We start from the raw sequence: 20,877 nt of genomic DNA on the forward strand, positions 1-20,877 counted from the left end.
GCCACTGTGCCCAGCCCTGCTTAATTAATCTAGAATCACTATAGGTTAAAAAATATGGCAACCCATAGTTGGTCTCTTATTTGAACCATGATGATTTTATTTCAATGACAACTTTAATTATGAATTTACATCTTGAATTTGTATTAAGACTTCAGAGAGAATTTGGAAGAGTACGTAAGAAGCTTAGTTTTAAGGTGTGGTTTTAGCATATCATTGAAACACTGAATAATGATTTGAAAGGAAGAAAGAAAGATGAGGACTGTGATCCTGTTCTTGGCTGTCATATTTTAAAATTTTGGTAGGATGTTAATACAAGTGCCTTTTCTTTCTTTTTTTTTTTTAATTTATGGAGACAGAGTCTCACTTGGTCACCTTGGTAGAGTGCTTTGGCATCACAGCTCACAGCAACCTTCAAGTCTTGGGGTCAAGTGATTCTCTTGCCTTAGCCTCCTTAGTAGCTGGGACTATAGGCGCCTGCCACAACACCCAGCTATTGTTTTTTTGTTTCGCAGACCTGGGCCTGGTTCGAACCCACCAGTCCCAGAGCATGTGGCCGGCACCCTAACCACTGAGGTATGGGTGCCCAATACAAGTGCCTTTTCTACAGTGGTTGGTGAGTGCCAGGGCCCGTGTGAACAGGTGTATAATGGGGGCTCAGTGTGCATAGGAGCATTAGCATGTGTGGTTTTCCAGAAAACAAGTAATTTCTGGAAGTCGTTGCTTTTCGGCCAGTTATGGATCGTTTTCTTTTCTGAGAGCCACTAACTTGCTGGCAGCACAAATGTTACTGGGACCACAGGGTGGGCTCTGTGGGGGCTCCTAGGTGGGGCTCCTGGAGGTGGGCAATAGGGGTGGCCTCACAGGAATGGCTGGGCCTGTAGCCTGGTGCTGGAGCATGGGCAGTAAGGCTGAGACCTTAGGGTAGGTTTTGGCCCCTCTGGAGCTCCAGGTTTGCCTGTGCCTGGAGGGGCATTCTTTCTTTGATCAGTGACAGAGCGAAGACTGTTCTCTTTGAGGACAGAGTCCTTGTTTGTCAAAGGACCTGTTCTGGTATCTGAGACCAGTAGTGTTTTAGAAAGATCAATCGGACAGGAATGTGTAGGTTTGTTGCTGTTGCTCTTGTTGCATGGTAGCAAACTAAGTATAATTTTTAAATAAAAATAAGCGACTTAGTAGTTTAGATTTTAAAAGTTAAATTTGATACATTTTTGATGAGTAAGATCCTAGAATATCTAATAGCCAGACATAAACAGAAGAAGTTGAATTTACTATTGCCCCAGACTATTAATGTACAAAAACTAAAATTGTATTTTATTTAGAAAAATGATCCTTATTCCTGTGCCAGATTAACTGCCTGTCAGGTCTGCCTGTTGATAATTTAATACTTTCTTACCGGGCACATTTTAACCTGCAGATTAAGTTTGGTAATGTATCTGAAGATGTGTCCATTAAATCAGAGGTAGTGTCCATTTAGGTGTGGACTGTAGCGGGGTAAGCAGACAAGCTCTGGAGTTTTCCAGATGGAGACTCCAAGAAACAAATTGAAGTAACTCACAATGGCTTGGTCCTACTCAGAAAGGATCTGGGTTCACTAGAAAGGAGGAAGTTAAGGAGGTTGCCAGGGCAGTCAGGAAGTTCTGGGCACCCTCCAGGGCTGTGGTCTCCAGGATGAGGAAGAAGGCTGCTGGGTGTAGGGCTGGAGAGGGGAGTAGGGGTGTGTGTGAGGGAGGGGGAAGGAGGATGGATGGAGGTGAGATGGGGGTCAGGAGGAGTGGAAACCTGCTGACCACCAAGAGCCCACGAGGAAGATAGAGCTCCTAGTGGGAAAAAATAAAATTTCAGGACCTGAGCAAAACTGGTCAGAACAGAGCCATTAGGAAGGTCTGTCGTGTTTTCTTATTTATGGGCTGCTAGGTTGGCTGAATTCCTTAACTTTTCTTGACGGACTTGCAGGTAGAACTGAGAACACAGGAATTGGCCACGTGTTGTTATGAAAAGCAGATTCTTAGCAGAGGGGCACATCCTGCTTTGCACATAAAGATTGCTCAGTGTACAAATTATACCTTTAATGACTACTGTGTATTTTTTCTTTAAAAGCTATAATGTGCACTCGTTTGGCAAATCAAGATACATTTTTATCAGTGAATTTATAGACACTGGGAACAGGGTGCAGCTATTTTAGCATAATTGTTACTTTAAGTTAAAAACCCAGCAACCAGCTTGCTTCTACTTGACCCACTGTTCGGTAGTTCTTCCAGTGGTAAAGCTCAGAGGGCTTATTTTAATAATGTTTACTTGAGTAGTTCAGGATGTTTTAGATTAAAAATAATTTTAATTTCAAGCACACTTTGAGAAAGAAGCCTATATGACAACTGTAGTGGTCGCTGGGGCCTGAGTGTCAGTCTCACCTCGTGTGACACTGCGCCACCTTTGGTAGACGTCAGGGTCTGCATCTGTTTTGTCCATCATAGTGTCCTTAGCAGGTTGCTTGGGGCCTGATACATGGGGCCCATGATGGTCTAAAGTGTGACTGCCACTAGCAGATGACAGAAAACGTGATACAAAGGGAGAAGTATTCCAAAGGGCACGCTTGCTCACATCACCCACACACCTGAACACGTGTGTGCACTAAATTGATTGAAGGCTTCTTGGAAGTAATGAGTGTAGTTTGAAGTTTCTGCATGGTCCATCAGGGCCTGAGGATAAAGATAGGCTGTGGGTCATGGCTGGCATTGTCCGGGGCCAGCCAGGTCCTGGGAGAGGTCCATCTGCTGGTGCCTTTGTACCCACAGCCACCCTTCTCAGCTTGCTTACCAATCTTTGTTGCTTACAATGGAAAAGGGGAGTGCCTCTGCCTGGGGAGGAGGCAGAGACGCTGGTTTACGTTTAGGGTCTTGCTGTCTGATTGGAAGCTTACTTGTTCATTAATACTTCATACCTTTGACGGCACTGCCATTTTAGAATTAAAGATTTCCAGCAGAAAAACTTAGCAGCTCACAATATATTATTTTCCTTTTTTTGAGATTATGAAAAAAAGATTTTTAAAGAGATTAGGTCTTGCTATGTTGTCTAGGCTGGTCTTGAACTCCTTGGCCTTAAACAATTCACCCAACTCAGCCTCCACAGTAGCTGGGATTATAGACATGAGCTGCTATGCTCAGCTGTTTTCTAATTTCCTTTCTTTTCTTTTCTTTTTTTTTTTTTTTTGAGACAGTCTCATTATGTCACCCTCAGCAGAGTGCTGTAGTGTCACAGCTCACAGCAACCTCCAGCTCTTGGGCTTAAGCGATTCTTTTGCCTTAGCCTCCCAAGTAGCTGGGACTACTGGTGCCTGCCACAATGCCCAGCTGCTTTTTTTTGAGACAGAGCCTCAAGCTGTTGTCCTGGGTAGAGTGCTGTGGCATCACATCTCACAGCAACCTCTAGCTCCTGGGCTTAAGCCATTCTCCTGCCTCAGCCTCCCAAGTAGCTGGGACTACAGGCGCCTGCCACAGCGCCCGGCTATGTTTTGGTTGCAGCCATCATTGTTTGGCGGGCCCGGGCTGATTCAAACCCGCCAGCTCAGGTGTATGTGGCTGGTGCCTTAGCCACTTGAGCCACAGGCACCGAGCCAATGCCCAGCTATTTTTTGGTTGTAGTTGTCATTGTTCTTTGGTAGGCCTGGGTTGGGTTTGAACTCACCACCTCTGGTGTATGTGGCTGGCGCCCTAGCTGCTGAGCTATAGACGCTGAGACTGCCCAGTTGTTTTCTTTAAAAAAAAAAAATTTTTTTTTATATATATAGAGACAGAGTCTCACTGTACCACCCTCGGGTAGAATGCCATGACGTCACACGGCTCACAGCAACCTCTAACTCTTGGGCTTACGCAATTCTCTTGCCTCAGTCTCCTGAGCAGCTAGGACTACAGGCGTCCACAACGCCCAGCTATTTTTTTGTTGCAGTTTGGCTGGGGCTGGGTTTGAACCCACCACCCTTGGCATATGGGGCCGGCGCCCTACTCACTGAGCCACAGGCGCTGCCCTTAAAAATTTTTTTAATTTATATTTTTCGAAATAGGGTCTTGGTTGCAGGGCAGGGTGCAATGGCACAATTATAGATCATTGCAGATTCAAAGTCCTGGACTTAAGTGATTCTCCCCCCATAGCTTCCTGAGAAGCTAGGACTACAGGTGTGTGCTCCCATGCCTGGCTAATTATTCTTCAGAGAGACAAGGTCTCTCTAAGTTGCCCAGGCTGGTCCTAAATTTCTGGGCTCAGACTGTCCTCCCACCTGAGCCTCCAGAATAGCTGAGATTATAGGCGTGAGCCGTGTGCCTGGTTATTTCTTTCTTTTCTTTTTTGGCTACTTTTTTATTGAAGTCTAACAAACCATATGTACTTCAGAAACTCTGGCCACTGTTTCTTTCTGAGAGACAGTGAGAACTTGAAGGTAAGCTCCCCTGTGAACCTTGACTGTCACCCAGCTGCTTTTCAGGGTGATCCCCTAGGAGTGGTAGGTAATGTGTCATCCTCGAAACTGTCAGTCCCAGGGAGTAAAAAAGGGGCTTCTGAGGCACTTTCTGACCTGCTTTTTCATTTCTGGGGCTGTAATTCACTTTCTCACACAACTTTCTCCCTGAGCATGGTCTTCCTCTTTCTCCTCCTGGTCTCCCAAGGCAGAGACCAGTCCCATACGTTAGTGTACCCATTGGTACGTGTTGGGAACGTGTGCCCGTTAGCTGCTAATTTAGCATTACTGTTGTTTGTGGTTTTCAGGTGCTGGTCATCATGTGGGGGTTGTAGCAGACATGGTGTTCCACTCACCAGCAGGTCTGTCTGGCTGTAGAAGCGTTGTGCACACGTGATGGTGCTGTGGGAGTGACAGATTTTTTCATTGTGAAAATGCAGCTATTCTTTCTTGGCTAAGGAGAAAGGGGTTTGGGGTTTTTTTTTTTGGAAAATGAAGAAAAGAGGATTTCTAAATTAGAAAGCTTTTTTTTTGTAGAGACAGAGTCTCACTTTATGGCCCTTGGTAGAGTGCCGTGGCCTCACACAGCTCACAGCAACCTCCAACTCCTGGGCTTAAGCGATTCTCTTGCCTCAGCCTCCCGAGTAGCTGGGACTACAGGCGCCCACCACAACACCCGGCTATTTTTGGTTGCAGTTTGGCTGAGGTCGGGTTTGAACCCGCCACCCTTGGCATATGGGGCTGGCGCCTTAGCTACTGAGCCACAGGCGCCGCCCCAATTAGAAAGCTCTTTTTTTTTTTTTTTCTTTTGGACGGGGCTAGGTTTGAACCCACCACCTCCGGCATATGGGACCGGCGCCCTACTCCTTGAGCCACAGGCGCCGCCCAATTAGAAAGCTTTTAATGAACCCTAACCCTGGTTATCATTTTGGATAGTATTTTTTTTTTTTTGTAGAGACAGTACCGCCCTCAGGTAGAGTGCCATGACATCACACGGCTCACAGCAACTCTAACTCTTGGGCTTACGCGATTCTCTTGACTCAGCCTCCCAAGCAGCTGGGACTACAGGCGCCCGCCACAATGCCCGGCTGTTTTTTTGTTGCAGTTTGGCGGGGGCTGGGTTTGAACCCGCCACCCTCAGCATATTGGGCCGGTGCCCTAGTCACTGAGCCACAGGCACGGCCCTTGGAAGGTATTCTTACCTGTTTAACATTTTTGTGTGGCTCTTTTTTTATGTTTGGTTTTTGGAGCAGTTTACAATATTTTAAATAATAGCAATGTAGTAAGTCAACTATCACACTTTTCCATGAGGGATTTTTGAATTTGCTAATGAAATACAATACCCATAAGGCATGTTTAAGGCAAGCATTTCAGTCTCTATGATTTGAAGCAGGCTTTGTACACCCTCACAAGGGGTTACCTCTGTCATCCCAGGTGCACAGAGAGGCAACACCCAGCCTAGAGCCACAGCCTCGGAGGCGTTGCTTGTCCTAGTGGGTGTCAGTTTAGAGTATGTCGGGTTTTGTATGCCTCAGCTGATCTGACAGGAACAGGGGAAATGCTCTGCTGAGAGCTCCATAGGATTTTTAGATAGTATTTGGGTTTTGTTGCAGTTTGTCATTCGAGATTGAATGCTTGCATGCTTTGTCCAGGGCAAGGTATTGAAATACAATAGTGGTTCTCATTAGGGTGAGTCTGTTCCCCTCCCCTGCCTGGAACATGTGGCAGTGTCTGGAGACACACTTGGTTGACACAAACTGGGAGGGCTGGTGTTAATACTCCATGGTTACAGAAAGTAAGCAGCCCAGTGTCAGCAGTGGAGTGGAGACCCTGCTGCACAGTAATCTTGCAGTTGGTGAAATGCGACTGTCACTCTTGGCCCTACTAATGGTGAGTTTGATAATTTTTTTCAACCAATGGTACTTGCTCGGCTGGGCACCATGGCTCACACCTGTGATCCCAGCACGCTGGGAGGCTGAGGCAGGTGTATCTCTTGATGTTATGAGTTGAAAACCAGCCTGAGCAAGACCCCATCTCTACTAAAAACAGAAACACCAACCGGGTGTTATGGCAGGTGCCTATAGTCCCGGCTACTCAGGAGGCTGAGGCAGGAGGATCACTTGAGCCCAGAAGTTTCAGGTCGCTGTGAAGTAGGCTGATGTTGGGCACTCTACCCAGGGCAACTGAGTGAGAGGCTGTCTCAAAAAGTGAAAAAAAAAAAAAAAAGGTGCTTGCTTAAAGCCTTTATGCTACCAAAGCATTCGTTCAAGTTAAACTGAAAGCACTTTTTCTAAAATTCTGAAACCTGAGGGTGGAGAGACCTCAGGTGGAACCACTGGGTGATTCTCTCCCTTTGCACCTTTGAGAATAGTGCAAAGTGCTGGGCTTAGCACCCATGCTCAGTGTGTAGGGCACCAGCCTCATGCACCAGGGCTGGTGGAATCCAGTCCATCTTGGGCCTGCCAAACAACAATGAAATAGCCGGGCACTGTGGTGGGTGCTTATAGTCCCAGCTACTTGGGAGGCTGAGGCAAGAGAATCTCTTAAGCCCAAAAGTTTGAGGTTGCTGTGAGCTGTGACGTCACTGCACTCTACCCAGGGCTACATGGTAAGACTGTCTCAAAAAAAAAAAAAAAAAAAACAAACAAACAAACCACAGAATGTTTTTTTCTCTAGATTTTTCTCTAAGTTTTATCTCTGGATCTGAGAAGATTGATTTCAGCTCTGTAAGGCAGTGGTAACCTAACACTCTTCTGCTTGTATGTTCTTAGTCACGTTAATTGACTTTAGTTAGATTGATACAAATATTCTGGAAACATTTATGTTTAATGAAACATTTATGTTTAATGGGGGAAAACCCTGAGTTATAGCTAAGTTGTTGCAGTTTTTGTGTTCCTGCTTCCATTGGAGAATTAATTTCTGGTATGATGTCATTGTCATCAAAGCCCCTCCTTAAAAGGTGCAGTCCGTGATACGGTTTCTTGGTGTTTAGTCACCAGTCATTGACAGTAAAAAAACTTCGTCTTTTAATTTTTTTTTTTTTTTCATTTTTTTAAAGAGAAGAATCTTGCTCTGTCATCCAGGCTGGAGACCTTTGGCATAATCAAAGCTCTCTGCAGCCTCGAACTCCTGGGCTCAAATAATCTGGGATTATAGATGTGAGCCACTGTGGCAGGCCTGTTGGTGAATTTTTTTTATATAGGCTTCTAAATTTGGATTTGGTAAATAGTGTCCATAGGAAGTAGTTTCAAATGGTTATATTTCAAATAAGTCAAATTTACTCTTTGATGTTACATTTTCCACTACTTTTCTTCTTTTTATTGATTATAGACAAAACAAAGTGGCTTTTTTTGTTTGTTGTTTATTTTTGTGCAGTCGTGGCTTGCTTAATGATGGGGATCATTCTGAGAAATGCATTGCTAATTGTGTCATGTGTGACCATCACAGCGTGTGCTCACACAAACCTGAATGGTATAGCCTACTATACGCCTGGGCTATGCACAATAAGCTACACCATTCTTTTTTTTTTTTTTTTTTTTTTTTTTTGAGACAGATCCTCAAGCTGTCACCCTGGGTATAGTACCGTGGCATCACAGCTCATACAACCTCCAACTCCTGGGCTCAAGCGAGTCTCCTGCCTCCGCCTCCCAAGTAGCTGGGACTACAGGCGCCCGTCACAATGCCTGGCTATTTTTTGGTTGCAGCCATCATTGTTTGGTGGGCCCTGGCTGGATTCGAACCCGCCAGCTCAGGTGTACGTGGCTGGCGCCTTAGCCGCTTGAGCCACAGGCGCCAAGCCAGCTACACCATTCTTGTACCTATCTTGTAAACCTGTTATTGAATGCTATAGGCAGTATTTTTTAGATACACAAGTATTTCTGCATCCAAACATAGAAAAGGTACAGTCAAACATGAGATACAAAAGACCAAAAAAAAAAAGAACAGGCACACCTGTATAGGGCACTTACCATGAATGGAGTTTGCAGTACTGGAAGTTGCTCTGGGTGAGCCAGGGATTAAGTGGTGCATTAATGTGAAGGCCTAGACATTACCGTGCACTGTTGCAGACTTTTATGAAATTACTGTACCTATTTTCTTGTTGCAGTTGTCATTGTTTAGCTGGCCCAGGCCAGGCTTGAACCCATTAGCTGTGGTGCATGTGGCTTGCGCCGTAACCATTATGCTACAGGTGCCAAGCCTTTTTTTTTTTTTTTTAATTTTTTTGCAGGTTTCTTTTTTATTTATTTATTTATTTTATTTTTTTTTTGGCAGGGCTGGGTTTGAACCCGCCACCTCCGGCATGTGGGGCTGGCGCCCTACTCCGTTAAGCCACAGGCGCCCTCCTATTTTTATTTTTTTGAGACAGAGTCTCACTTTATCACCCTCGGTAGAGTGCCTTGGCATCATAGCTCAGCAACCTCAAACTCTTGGGCTCAGGTAATCTTTGCCTCAGCCTCCCAAGTAGCTGGGACTATAGGCACCTGCCGCAATACCTGGCTGTTTTTAGGACGAGGTCTGTCTCTGGCTCAAACTGGTCTCAAACTCATGAGCTCAGGCAATCTATCCACCTTGGCCTCCCAGAGTGCTAGGATTAGAGGTGTGAGCCACTGTGCCTGGCCAGTTTTTCTGTTTTAGTAGAGACAGGGTCTCTACTAAAGCTCTTGCTAAGGCTGGTCTCAAAATTCCTGAGCTCTGGCTCGGCGCCAGCCACATACACCAGGGCTGGCACGTTCAAACCCAGCCTGGGCCTGCTAAAACAACAATGACAACTGCAACAACAACAAAATAGGCTCAGTGCCTGTAGCACAATGGTTATGGTGCCAGCCACATACACTGAGGGTGGTGGGTTTGAACCCAGCCTGGGACAGCTAAACAACAATGACAGCTGCAACAACAACAGTAATAGCCAGGTGTTGTGGTGGGTGCCTATGGTCCCAGCTACTTGGAAGGCTGAGGCAAAAGAAACGTTTAAGCCTAAGAGTCAGAGGTTGCTGTGAGCTGTGACATCAGGGCCCTCTACTGAGGATGACATAGTGAGACTCTGACTCAAAAAAAAAAAAAAAAGCCTGGCATTGTGGTAGGCACCTGTAGTCCCAGCTACTTGGGAGGCTGAGGCAAGAGAATTGCTTGAGCCCAAGAGTTTGAGATTGCTGTGAGCTGTGATGCCAAGGCACTCTACTCAAGGTAACAAAGTGAGACACTGTCTCAAAAAAACAAAAACAAACTCCTGAGCTCAGATAATTCTCCCACCTTGGCCTCCCAGAGTGCCAGGACTACAGGTGTGAATCACTGTGCCCGTCCTAAAAATATATTTTTTAATATCTTTATTCTATAAATTCTTTCTGTTTAAATTTCTTTCTTCACTCTTCAAACTTTTTTTTGTTTTGTTAAAAATGACAAAAACACCCAGAAGCTTATACGGGGTCAGAATCATCAATATCACTATCTTGTTACCCTCACATCTTGTCTCATTGGAAGAGTCCTGGAGGCAATAACACGCTTGGAGCTACTATCACCTATGATAACGATGCCTTTTGGATACCTCCTGAAGGACCAGCCCGAGGCTGTTTACAGTTAACTTTTTTTTTTGCAGTTTTTGGTCAGGCTGGATTTTGAACCATCTACCTCCAGTATATGGTGCCGGTGCCCTACTCCTTTGAGCCACAGGCACCGCCCTACAGTTAACTTTTTTTTTATATAAGTAGGAATACACTCTCTTGCCTCAGCCTCACAAGTAGCTGGGACTAAAGGCCCCCCACCACAACTCCAGGTGCTTTTTTTTTTTTTTTTTTTGTAGAGATTGGGTCTCACCGTGGCTCAGGCTGGTCTCGAACCTCTCAGCTCAGGACAGTCCACCCACCTTGGCCTCCCAGAGTGCTAGGATTATAGGCATGAGCCACCACGCTCAGCCAAAGATTGTACTTTTTGACTATCTTGTCACTGCAGTCCTTATTCTTAGCTTGTGCAGCTGGAGTATTGACAGGTCTCTTTGGGTGCCCGCAGCTCTCCTGTATTTGCAAACTGGCTCTGTGCCTGGGCCCTCTCAGCTCTTGTCAGGTTTGCAGTTTGCCTAGAGGGACCAGCCCATGTGGAAGGTTCAGGGTCTTCTCAGGCCTTACCTGAGGGTGCATTTTCCCCTAGGCATGTGCATGTCTTTCTGAACTTTGCAGAGTGCACTGTTGCTTTTGAATGTCTTGAAAACTATCTCAGTTTTTACCTTACGCAGTCTATGTTTGGATTATAATTTTGCCCCAGGCTTCTGAGGTTTGTTAAATCAGCTGAAAGTATTTTCCAAGCTTTTTTGGCCTGAGTTCTGATTTAGACTAAATAGGAGTACCTTTTGCTGGCCAGCATACTAGAACAGACATACACAGTGAACAGACATACACAGTGTAAGGCGAACGAGGTCTCCGGTAGCTTCTAGTAGGCACTTGAAGTTAGAAAACATTATTTAGGGATGGGTGGCACCTGTGGCTCAGTGGGTAGGGCGCCTGACCCATATACCAAGGAGAGTGGGTTCAAACCTGGCCCCGGCCAAACTGCAACAAAAAATAGCCGGGCGTCTGTGGTCCCAGCTGCTCGGGAGGCTGAGGCAGGAGAATGGCCTAAGTCCAAGAGCTGGAGGTTGCTGTGAGCTGTGATGCCAACCTCACTCTAACGAGGGCAACAAAATGAGACTGTCTTTTAAAAGAAAAAGAAAACATTGTTGAGGGAAAAGAATGTAAAACTTATTAGTTGTGGAGGACTGACCTGTTAATGGGTGTTGTGTTAGGAAACTAATTTCTGTGAAGTGAGATACTTGGCAATTGGATTGGTATTGCTGAGTCTTTTTTTTTTTTCTTTCTTTCTTTTTTTTGAGACCAAGTCTCAAGCTATTGCCCTGAGTAGAGTGCTGTGCCGTCGCAGCTCACAGCCACCACAGACACTTGGACTCAAGCAATCCTCTTGCCACAGTTTTTCTGTCTTTAGTAAAGACAGGGGTCTCCCTTTTGCTCAGGCTGGTCTAGAACTCAAGAGCTCAAGCTGTCCACCCATCTCAGCCTTCCAGAGTGCTGGGATTACAGGTGTGAGCCACCGCACCTAGTGATGCTAAGTCTTTTTTTAAATGGTCAAAATTTATCTGAAAACATTGTACAGTAATACTTGATGTAGAACATTTGGAACTGTAAAAATGGTTGGGAAAAACAATCCATAATCCCATCATCCAGAAATGACACTTAAACATATGCATGATTCTGTGAATGGCTTTACATTTGTTTTTATTTTTATTATTTTTTGAGACAGAGCCTCAAGCTATCGCTCTAGGTAGTGTCTTGGTGTCACAGCTCACGGCAACCTGCAGCTCTTGGGCTTCTGTGATTTTCTTTCCTCAGCCTCCCAAGTAGCTGGGACTACAGGTGCCCACCACAATGCCTGGCTATGTTCCTCCCTCCCCCGCCCCCCCGCCTACTTTTTGGTTGTAGTTGTCATTGTTGTTTGGCAGGCCCAGGCTGGTTTTCTACCTGCCAGCTCTGGTATATGTGGCTGGCCCCTTACCTGCTTGAGCTACAGTAGCCAAGCCTTTATTTTTATTTATTTATTTATTTATTTACTTTTTGAGAAGGAACCTCAAGCTCTCACCCTGGGTAGGGGGCAGTGAGGTCACAGCTCACATTCCTGGTCTTCAGCAATTCTCTTGCCTCAGGCGCCCACCACAACGCCTAGCTATTTTTTGGTTGTAGTTGTCATTGTTTGGCAGGCCCGGGCCGGATTCGAACCCACCAGCTTAGGTGTATGTGGCTGGTACCTTAGCCCCTTGAGTTACAGGTGCCACTCTTTTACATTTATTTTTAAATAGCAGAGACCCTGTTAGTGATAGGATTTTGTATCCTGAATTTTTCCCACACTGTTAACTGTTAAGCATCATCTGTAATTAGCTGCTTGAGCTCCCATCTATTGGACATGCTGTGGGTTACTTTACCACCCTGTGCTGTCTGACAGGTAAACTGTTTACTATTGTGATTGAATTTTGAATTGGATTTTTAGGGATGATGTTCCTGAGTCAAGTGTGTATTTCCACTTTTAAAGGTTTTTTGCTTCTTCTTAGAAAAACTGTTAGAAGACATGAAACACCATTAAGTTGATTTTACAAAAGGGAGAAATACTCCAAGCCTATTGTGCTAGTAGTTGTATTCATTCTGGAGGGATCCTGTGCCTTCTGCGTGGGACACGGTGCACAGGTGCCTCTGCTGCTGTGTATTCTGTCGCGGTATACGGTGAAAGAGCCAAGACCCTACACCAGGTTTTGTGTGGAGAAATAAAGACCCACCAAACGTGGGGTGTTTCTTTCCAGCTAGTCCCCCCTGAAGTTCCTGATTACCACCGCTAGCCCTGGGACAGGTCTTAGGCTTACTCTGTGGACAGCACTGAGGCCCAGCCAGTGAGGGACCTGCCCCCAGTGCACCCCGCAGAAGGTGTTCAGGCCCATCCTGCGCCTGTGTGGGTTGCCCCAGCCAGACCTCCTTCCAGAGCAGTTAGAATCAGGGGTCCTCAAACTTCTTAAACAGGGGACCAGTTCACTGTCCCTCAGACCGTTAGAGGGCCGGACTATAGTTTAAAAAAAAAACCAACTATGAACAAATTCCTATGCATACTGCACATATCTTATTTTGAAGTAAAAAAACAAAACGGGAACAGGGCAGCGCCTGTGGCTCAGTCCGTAAGGCGCCATCCCCATATACCGAGGGTGGCTGGTTCAAACCCAGCCCTGGCTGAATTGCAACCAAAAAAAAAAAAAAAATAGCCAGGCGTTGTGGCGGGCGCCTGTAGTCCCAGCTACTCTGGAGACTGAGGCAAGAGAATCACTTAAGCCCAGGAGTTGGAGGTTGCTGTGAGCTGTGTGATGCTACGGCACTCTACCCAGGGCCATAAAGTGAGACTCTGTCTCTACAAAAAAAAAAAAAAATGGGAACAAATACAACCACACCACCTCATGTGGCCCGTGGGCCGTAGTTTGAGGACCCCTGAACTGTTAGAAGAAGAATGGTGAGGAATGCTTCCGAATTTCCATTTTTTTTCCTTTTCGGGTTTCTCTTGTGAAGAGAGGAAACACTCAGGAATTTTTTAAACTGAGAGGCAAGAGGATTTCTTTTCAAGGTAGAGAACTGGTGGGCGAGGATGGGAAAGAGAAATAGAAAGTATGAAACTTTTGTAGCTATAAGTTTACTGACCTTTGTATCAATTAACTACATTTAAATTTGGTTCGTGGGGTGCAGTGGCTCATGCTTGTGGCACTCTGAGAGGCCAAGTGGGAGGATGCCTTGAGCTTAGAAGTTGGAGACCAGCCTGAGCAAGAGTAAGACTGTCTCTACTAAAAATATAAAAACTAGAGGCTGGGTGCAATGGCTCACACTTGTAATCTTAGCACTCTGGGAGGCCAAGATGGATAGATTGCACTGAACTCACAGGTTCAAGATCAGCCTGAGCAAGAGCGAGACCCTGTCTCTAAAAAAAAAATAGCCAGGCATTGTGGCAGGCACCTGTAGTCCCAGCTACTCAGGAGGCTGAGGCAAGAGAATCACTTGAGCCCAAGAGTTTGAGGGTGCTGTGAGCTGTGACGCCATGGTACTCTACTGAGGACAACAAAGTGAGATTCTTGTTTCAAAAAAAAAAAAAAAAGTTTTTATTCTGTAATTTCTAGGGAAGCTGGCAAAGGGTACATAGCTTCTTACCTGCTTAGTCTACTCTATCAAGGACGTGAGGCCTGATTTGAAGGTGGTGGCTCTCTGATCCAGCCACAGAGGCACAAGTGTGGTTTTCAGGAACTTGAGATATTCCCAGAGTTGTCTGACTCCAGGTCTGTATTCATGAGATCCAAACTCAGGGTCCAGGTCTGAAGAGGCGCGATTGCTCACCCTCTCGACCTCAGAATGTATGATGAGCTCTTAACACAGGTGCTATTGGAGTCATCTAAAGAACCCCCCAAGAACAGGAGCTTTTCTCCTGTGGTAGAGACGGCCTCCCAGAAAGGGACACGCACCCTGTTGCTGTGGGGCTCGAGGGAGCCAGTGGGCAGGTTGTTAGGAGGCCTCTTTGAAGTACTTTTTAAAAGCTGGTTGCAGGGAATAATTTGACGGATTGGTTAGTTGGTTGAACTTGCTTTGCATAAAGAGGTGTCGCTAAATTTAACTTTGCTTTTAGTTGGAGACTTGAGTCTGACTCATTTCTTCAGGTCCGTGTGAGGTTGGTCAATACTGAAGCGTGGCAGCGAGGCCTGGCTTCCTAACTGCAGAACAGATTTTGGGAGTCCTTAGAGCTTGTTCGTGGGTCTGTTAATTCATAACTCTAGACTGAGTTCTGTGCATCTCATTTGTGATAATTTCCATTCCAGCAAGAAAGCAGTGAGTATGGGAAGAGAAGAGAAAGGCTGGGAGAAGACTATTTGCAACATTGAATCAAGTTAAAATTGTTAATTTATTTTAATAATTTTTTTTTTTTTTTTTTGAGATAGAGTCTCAAGCTGTCACCCTGGGTAGAATGCCATAGCGTCATAGCTCACCAGCAACCTCCAACTCTTGGACTTAAGCAATCCTCTTGCCTCAGTTTTTCTATTTTTTCAGTAGAGACAGGTTCTCGCTTTTGCTCAGGCTGGTCTCGAACCCGTGAGCTCAAGCTATCCATCTGCCTCGGCCTCCTAGAATGCGGGATTACAGGCGTGAGCCACCGCGCCCAGACAAAATTATTAGTATTTGTTCAAGTAAAGAAAATTTAATTTTTATTAAGTCCCTCCAAGTAAGTTTGAATCTATGAACTGATGCAATGTTGCCACACAGCTGTTTGTGATTTGAGATGCAGAATTTCTCCCAGGTACTTAACACCCAGGGATGCTTAACTGGGATTCATGCTTCTGGTCATTTTTTTATTCAGGGGTTTGCCATCTTGCAGCTCCAAGCTCCCTACAAGGGAGGCCTGGGCAGGGGAGTCTTGTTTGCAGTGCCCAGTGTTGGTGCCGATGGAGCCCTTGGCAGCAATTGGAGATGGGTCCAGAGTGCAGGGAGACACTCAGCTGGAAGTGGGGCTTTGGGGGTTGTTCCAGTGTGTGGAGCTCACAGTCACAGTCCTGCAAGGGCTTGCCCTGGAGTGGGTGTGGAGGAGCAGGAAGGAGTGTGGTGTCCTGGCTGTGAGAGGAGGTGGTCAGTCTGTCAGGCTCTTCATGCCCTGAGCCTGCAGAGAGGACTGACCGTCCGGTGGGAGAGGGTCCTGCTGGCAGGAGAGCATACGCAAGCTGAGCCCACAGTGGCAGCTGGTTGTCTGGGCCACTCACAGACATGGAAACAGTGTGTTTAACTGGGCGCAGAGTTGAGATGCAGAGATTCTAAGAGTCTGTGGGGCTATTTTGAATTTTATTCTTTGAAGACATTTGGTTTGCATTATGCTTTTTTTTTTATGTTTTTTTTTTTTTGCTTTTTTTTTTTTATTTTGAATATACTTGAGTCAGGGCCAGGCACAGTGGCTCATGACTATAACCCCAGCACTCTGGTAGGCCAAGGCATGAGGATTCCCAAAGCTGGGACCAGTATAAGCAAGAGTGAGGCCTTGTTTCCACTAAAAACTGAAAAATTAGGCAGGCATTGTGGTAACCGCCTGTAGTCTCAGCTACTCAGGAGGCTGAGGCAGGGGGATCACTTGAGCCCAGGAGTTTGAGATTGCTGTGAGCTATGATGCCAGGGCAGTCCTCCCAGGGCAAAGGAGTGAGGCTATCTCAATCAGTCGATCAAATAAACAAACGAGCTATGTCAGGTTTTCTTTACAAACCCTCACTGTGACTTTATGTGACTTCTTTGCTCAGTGAAAATGATAGAGGTTTTTTTTTTTAAGAAAAAGAATGATTTTTCTTTAGTATTTAAGGAAACTGCTACAAACCTGTCTGCTTTTAACAAAGCAGATATTTTTGTGGGTTTACTTTGAAGGAAATAATACTAAGTGGTATTCAAATTTACTGTTTTAAATCTATAAGACCTACGTGGTATTAATTATTTGTGTGTTTATTTAAAAGGATAATGCCAATTAAGTGTTATTTAGAGTCACTTTTGACCCTATACTTTTTTTTTTTTTTTTTTTGAGATAAGAGTATCACTATGTCGCCCTGGGTAGAGTGTCGTGGCGTCACAGCTCACAGCAACCTCCAACTCCTGGGCTTAAGTGATTCTTTTGCCTCAGCCTCCCAAGTATGTGGGACTACAGGCGCCCACCACAATGCCCAGCTATTTTGCTGCTGTTTTTGTTGTTGCAGTTGCATTGTTGTTTTAGCTGGCCAGGGCTGGGTTTGAACCCCCCAGCCTCGGTGTTTGTGGGCCAGCACCCTACCCACTGAGCTACGGGTGCTGCCCTGAGCCTATGTTTTCTATTTTCCTATCCAGCTGGTTGGAATGGTGCTTTCTTTACTTGTGTTTTAAACACGGGCATTGTGGCGGGTGCCTGTAGTCCCAGCTACTTGGGAGGCTAAGGCAAGAGAGTCGCTTAAGCCCAGGAGTTGGAGGTTGCTGTGTGAGGCCACGGCACTCTACCGAGGGCCATAAAGTGAGACTCTGTCTCTACAAAAAAAAAAAAAGTCACAAAGCTGTTTGTGGCTTTATTCATTCGGTGATTCACATGGAGAGCTGATTTCTGATAGTCATGTGCATCCTCGCTGCTGCCTTGCCACAGGGAAGCCTAGGGATTCTGCGTCCTGCTCTGGCTGGGTGGTGAAAGGGGCTGACCGTGGGTTCTCTTTTCTAGGTGCACGTTCAGGTTTCCGAGCACAAACATCAAGATCACATTCACTGCCCTGTCCAGCGAGAAGAGGGAGAAGCAGGAGGCGCCTGAGTCCCCGGTGAAGGCCGTGCAGCCGCACATCTCGCCCCTGACCATCAACATTCCAGACACCATGGCCCATCTCATCAGTCCCCTCCCGTCCCCCACGGGGACCATCAGGTACAACAGGGAGTGGTCCTCATGCATCCTGCCACTTTCATAAGCCCACGTGGTGTGGAAACAGGGCTGTTGGGGGTGTTCCAGATTACCTTGGGTTTTGAGGACTATGTGCTCTGAACTTCCTGCATTATGAAATGCAGTTTCCAAATGTTCCTGGTTCCAGATTCTTTTTATTAGTGTATAAATTAAAAGGGGGGATGATTTATAATAACTAGCCTAAACTGTGAGATAGATTTGAGTTTTAATTTTGAGTTGTTTTAGTTTGCTAGAATTTCATATAAATCCAGAAAACTTGCCCTTTGTTTTGACCACACTGAAGTGACCAGCTTGTGTTCCTGACCGTGTCCCAAGAGAGAACTGGTACCCTTCAAGCACACCAGGCTAACCCTCCATAGGCAGAGCCTGGAACTCCATGCACTGTAGTCCTGTTCAGGTGGTGCTCTCTATGGAGAGGAACTTAGGGTCAGGAACAGCCACATCACTGTAGAGTATGCTGTGTGCTGTTCTTGGAGTGTGTGAGCGTGCAGGCCATAGGAAGCCTTGCTCTGACCATGGTGGCGGAGTTTGGGCTCAGCCCAGCCCCAGTCTACTGGGCTCAGTTGGGTCCTAAGAAGGCTGGAAGCATAGGTACGTGGGCTGCTTCTTAATTGTGAGTAATGTTGGGCTTTGGTGCAAAGCGAACACATTAAACAAATGCGAGTCAGGGTCTTTCTGTCTGAGTCTATCCACAGAGCAGTGCAGAGAAGCAGACAAACTCCTGTTTGTCTGCCTGGAGCTGGGACCCATAAGTGGCTAAATGAGGGAACTGGGACAGATTCTGGGTTATACCTTGACATCGCATGCTTGTGTCTTTTATCTTTTTTTTTTTTTTTTTTTTTTTGAGACAGAGTCTTGGTCACGCTTGGTAGAGTACCATGGCATCTTAGCTCATAGTACCCTCAAACTCATGGGCTCAAGTGATCCTCTTGCCTCAGCCTCCCAAGTAGCTGGAATTACAGGCACCCGCCTCTACACTCCCCTGTTTTTTAGAGGCATGGTCTCGCTCTGGCTCAGACTGGTCTTAAACCTGAGAGCTCACGCAATCCACCTGCCTTGGTCTCCCAAGTGCTGGGATTACAGGCGTGAGCCACCTTGCCCAGCCTGTTTTTTATCTTAAAAATCAGTATCAATAATAGGACTTCTGAAAATTAAACAGACATAAATAAATGGAAACATACCCCATGCTTATGGATAGGAAAGACTTAAAAATTGTTCTTTTTAAAATTTTAAATTAATACAAGGGTACACATTTTTTGGTTGCATTGTTTTCATTTCCAAGGTAAAATTCAAGTTGTAGCTGAGCCCTTCATCCAGGGATGCTTAATATTATCAAAGTGTTAATACTACCCAAAGCAATCGACAAATTCAACAGGATCTTTGTCAAAATTCCAGTGACTTGTCATCAATGACAGTTTTTACAAAAATAGGAAAACCTGGCTGGGCATAGTGGCTCATGCCTGTAAACCTGGTGGTTTGGGAGTCTGAGACAGGAGAGTCACTTTAGGCCAGGAATTTGTGACTAGCCTGGGGAACATAACAAGACTGTCTCTACGAAAAATTAGCCAGATGTGGTGGTGCACACCTGTAGCTACTGAAGCTGAGGCATAAGGATCACTCAAGCCCAAGAATTTGAAGCTGCATTAAGCTATGATCACAACACTGTACTGCAGCCTAGGCGACAGAGTGAGACCCTCTAAAAAACAAGAAAAAAAGTAAAGAAACAGAAAACCCATTCTAAAATTGATATGAAATCTAAAGGAACCCCACATAGGCAAAATAATCTTAAGAAAGATCAAAGCTGTGGGATTCACACTTCCTGATTTCAAAACTTAATATAAAACTTACGATAATCAAAACAGTGGTACCAGCACAAAGATGGACATACAGATAGAAGACATACAGACAGGATAGAGAGTCCAAAAATAAACCCTCCAGTGGTCATTGATAAGGACATCAGGACCATCCAGTGGGGAAAGGACAGGCTTTCCAACAGATGGTGCTAGAAAAACTGGATGTCCACATACAAAAGAAAGAAATTGGACCCTTTTCTTACATCATATACAAAAATTAAAATGCATCAAAGAGCTAATTGTTAAGACCTGAAACTAATGCTCTTAGAAAACATGGGACAGAAGCTTCATGATGTTTGGATTTGGCGATGATTCTTTGAATTCGACGACAAAGGCAAAAGCAATAAAAGACAAATTGGACTTAATCAAACTTTAAAATATCCTATGTGAGACCAGGTGCAGTGGTTGACACCTGTAATCCCAGCACTTGGGAGACTGAGGTGGGTGGATTGCCTGAGCTTAGGAGTTCGAGACCAGCCTGAGCAAGAGCAAGGCCCTGTCTTTAAAAATACTAGCCAGGCGTTGTGGCAGGTGCCTATAATCCCAGCTACTCAGGAGGCTGAGGAAAAAGGATCACTTGAACCCAAGAGTTTAAGATTACTGTGAGCTATGATGCCACAGCATTCTACCAAGGGCTACAGAGTGAGACTGTCTCCAAAAAAAAAATAAATAAATAAAATTTTATGTGTCAAAAGACAATATAAACAGTAAAAAGGCAATTCATGGATTGGGAGAAAGTATTGCAAATCTTGTATCTGTCAAGAGATTATCCAGGATATATAGAGAACTTCCTAAAACTAAATAAGACAAAATACTAGGTTAAAAAATGCAAAAGATATTTCTCTAGTGAAATTACACAGATGGCCAATAAGTACATGAAAAGATGCTGAACATCACTAATCATCAGGGAAATGCAAATCCAAACCACAGTGAAGGCTCAGCGCCCGCAGCACAGCGGTTACGGCGCCAGCCACATACACCAAGGCTGGTGTGTTCGAAACCGGCCCAGGCCAGCTAAAACAACAATGACAACTGCAATAAAAAATAGCTGGGCACTGTGGCAGGCGCCTGTAGTCCCAGCTGCTTGGGAGGCTGAGGCAAGAGAATCGCTTGAGCTCAAAAGTTTGAGGTTGCTGTGAGCTGTGATGCTTCAGCACTCTACTGAGGACGACAGAGCGAGACTCTTATCTCAAAAACAACAACAAAAAACAGTGAAATGCCCACTACACCAATTAGGGTGGCCACTGTAGGACACAGATAGCAGGTGTTGATGAGAACATGGAAAAGCTGGAGCCCAGTGCACCGTTGGTAGGAATGTAAAATGGTGCAGTTGCCACTGGGAAATGATATGGTCATTCCTCAAAAAGTTAAAAAACGAGAGTCCTGGGCAGCACCTGTGCCTCAGTCGGTAAGGTGCCGGCCCCATATGCTGAGGGTGGCGGGTTCAAACCCGGCCCCGGCCAAACTGCAACCAAAAAATAGCTGGGCGTTGTGGCGGGCGCCTGTAGTCCCAACTACTCGGGAGGCTGAGGCAAGAGAATCGCTTAAGCCCAGGAGTTGGAGGTTGCTGTGAGCTGTGTGACGCCACGG

General features: G+C 45.6%; 1 protein-coding gene across 1 annotated transcript in view; it reads left to right on the forward strand.

The window, feature by feature from the left end:
- The window catches only part of FOXK2 (forkhead box K2), a 53,932-nt gene that overhangs the window by 4,257 nt on the left and 28,798 nt on the right, over positions 1 to 20,877 (forward strand). Inside the window, exon 2 of the mRNA XM_053569261.1 lies at positions 17,204 to 17,398. Coding sequence (XP_053425236.1) covers positions 17,204 to 17,398 — 195 coding nt within the window. The remainder of the gene's footprint in view (positions 1 to 17,203; positions 17,399 to 20,877) is intronic.

The sequence above is a fragment of the Nycticebus coucang genome, chromosome 18, assembly GCF_027406575.1.
Source record: "Nycticebus coucang isolate mNycCou1 chromosome 18, mNycCou1.pri, whole genome shotgun sequence".
NCBI classification, from domain to species: Eukaryota; Metazoa; Chordata; class Mammalia; order Primates; family Lorisidae; genus Nycticebus; species Nycticebus coucang.